The sequence below is a fragment of the Nanorana parkeri genome, unplaced genomic scaffold (assembly GCF_000935625.1).
Source record: "Nanorana parkeri isolate BGI_ZX_2015 unplaced genomic scaffold, ASM93562v1 scaffold538, whole genome shotgun sequence".
Classification (NCBI taxonomy): Eukaryota; Metazoa; Chordata; class Amphibia; order Anura; family Dicroglossidae; genus Nanorana; species Nanorana parkeri.
In genome coordinates this window covers 932,938-935,595 of record NW_017306806.1, presented here as the reverse complement: position 1 = coordinate 935,595, position 2,658 = coordinate 932,938, and the positions used below count along the sequence as shown (strand labels likewise).

Genomic DNA, 2,658 nt, shown 5'->3' with positions numbered 1-2,658 from the left:
AGCCGTTTAATACGGTGAAATAACACTTTATGAGATAAAATAATTCATGAGAAATTCTGAATTTCTGCAGTGAGATCACCCGTCCCTCCCCTCCCCCATCACCAGGACATCAGGGGTGAAGTGCAGCCGTTCCCTGATTCCCGATACTGACACCCCTATCTGGTGAGGTTCACACCTAGGCGACTCAGACGCCGAGCTGTTTTGCACGATTGTCGTGCGTTTTCGATTGTGCGACTGTTCATTGTAAACGTTGATTTTCAATGCATAGAGATGTCTATGGGACCCAAACCCAGCGACAACCGCCCGAAGATAGCGCCTGCCCCTTTTCGCAGTTTCAGTCGCGCGACAAATCGCAAAGGTGTGAGGAGCCTCCATCGACTTCAATGCGAATCTGTGTTTTGTGCGATATGTGTGCACCGGCCCTCACACTTCCGCCGTCACGCTCTACGTTTGTCTCGTTTCAGGTGAAGCTGGCCGAGGATCATCCAGCGTTTGTATTCGGCTTCATCTCTGGACGCAAAGTCAGCGACAGACCCGAATTCCTCCACCTCACGCCGGGAGTTCAGATGCAGCCGGGAGGTGAATCGCTTTTATCTCCGTTACATCTCGGCTACAATAGAAGATGCTTTGTACATTGCTGCATAAGTATTCACACCCCTCCCCCCTTTAAGGGGCTAATTTATAAAGCGGCGGTATGTCCTTATGATGGCCATACTGCTGCTTAAAGGAGAACTATGTGGTCAGGGCTTTTCCCCATAGTTCTCCTTAGGGTAACGGGAGGACACAAACTAGCGTCCTCCCGTCACCCTAGGCTCAGTATATAGGGAGCTACAGCTCGCGGTATACTGAGACGCCGCAGCTGCGTGAGTGACAGGTGGCTCTGCGTGAGTGACAGGTGGCTCTGCCTATCTAGAGGCAGAGCCAGCTGTACCCGCCCCCTCCCCCGTCCGTTCCGCCAGTCAGCGCTGGCGGATCGGAGCGGGGGGGAATCCAGCCCCTCCCCTGTCACGGCAGAGAGCCGTGACAGGATCGAGAGGTGAGCGAACGCCGGTATGTGTTCGCTCACCTCCCGATCTACTGAGCCGACCTGTGACAGTCTCATTGTCACAGGTCGGCTAGAACTATGAGGGGAGTGAAAAGCCCCCCCTCCCCCCTCATAGTTCTCCTTTTAAAGAAGAAAAAACTGTGCTTAGCAATGCAATGGACCTGTTTAAAAATAGCGGGAGGCTGGTCATGTGACGGGCTTCTCCTCCAATCACAGAGTTCTCTCTGCTCGCCCTCCCTGGGAATGAGCTGCAAAATGAATGTGTCGGTATTGAGCAGCATAGGGGGATATGGTGGGCAGCGATATCGGCTCTCCCTATGAATGGGGCCCCGGCCCCTCCTCCACCTTTGTTTTAAATGTATTGTTACATCATTTTCTGTTGCGCTTTACATCTATCGACGGCGGTCACGTGACTATAAGTGCGCGATCTGTCCTCGTTCCAACGCATTGTAGATTTCCTCCGCCGTTTCAGACCGGTAACGTGATCTTGTCTGTGTGGTCGTTGCAGGAGATGATCTGGGCCAGCGGTATCGGACGCCTCGTGAGGTCATCGCTAACAAAGGTTCTGACATCATCATCGTTGGCCGCGGCATCCTGTCCGCCAGCAGCCCGGCGGAGGCGGCGGAGACGTACCGCAGAGCGGGGTGGGAGGCGTACCTGTCTCGGATCAGCGGAGGACAATGATTGGTCGGCTCCGGGATGCAGACGCGATGAAGCAGCCGCATCCCCTAGAAGAGACCCCGGAGACTGAGAATTGGCGCGGGATAGAGGGCGGGGTCAGCGCCCCTCCCCCCCCGAGGACTTTGCACTGATGTAGGGGTGATATTTGTGGTACAGGACGCGGCACGGCGACTGACGGATCAACACTCCATCCACACACACCGCTCGCAGATCTCCCATTGGTCAGATCACCTTCCGAATATTCCAATCCCATAGTCAGTGAGGTGAGGAGGAGGAGGAGGAGGAGGAGGAGGATTGAATTCTCAATTTCCTCAATAAATCATTTCGGTTAGACAGAATTAGTTGTCTTTATTGATCTGCCACTCGCCGGCCCTTATGTCTGGGGGGGAGGGGTTCGGTCTGAGCCACCTACAAAGTATGCTCAACATACTATGTTCCCAGGGGCCCCGGCCTATGCCCAACCCCATGGGCCATGAGCGCTAGCAGGATCAACAGAAAAAAAATACTAGGGACAGAACTTTATTGTAAATGAGGAATGGAGGGAATGTACTACTGCTCACATCAGCCCAGCTGCTTCGATATCACCATCCTCTGGACAAGGGGTGACAACTGCCCCTGACTCATTCACGAGGAGCCCCCGTCTGCAGACTCCCGCGAACACTGGCCCAGGGTTGTGGGGATGAGGCCCAAAATGTGCAAACTGCAGATCCTTCAACGCTGCCCGGGCCCCCCCAACCCATACTACCAATGACACGTGACCTGTACCCCGCCATCTCCAATCCATACTACCAATGACACGTGACCTGTACCCCCCCATCTCCAATCCATACTACCAATGACACGTGACCTGTACCCCCCCATCTCCAATCCATACTACCAATGACACGTGACCTGTACCCCCCCATCTCCAATCCATACTACCAATGACACGT

At 54.3% G+C, this 2,658-nt stretch overlaps 1 protein-coding gene across 1 annotated transcript in view; it reads left to right on the top strand.

Moving 5' to 3' along the window:
• Positions 1 to 1,765, top strand: part of UMPS (uridine monophosphate synthetase) — a 6,414-nt gene extending 4,649 nt beyond the window's left edge. Inside the window, exons 5-6 of the mRNA XM_018561702.1 lie at positions 465 to 579; positions 1,554 to 1,765. Coding sequence (XP_018417204.1) covers positions 465 to 579; positions 1,554 to 1,729 — 291 coding nt within the window. The 3' untranslated portion in view covers positions 1,730 to 1,765. The remainder of the gene's footprint in view (positions 1 to 464; positions 580 to 1,553) is intronic.
• Positions 1,766 to 2,658: the final 893 nt, after the last annotated feature.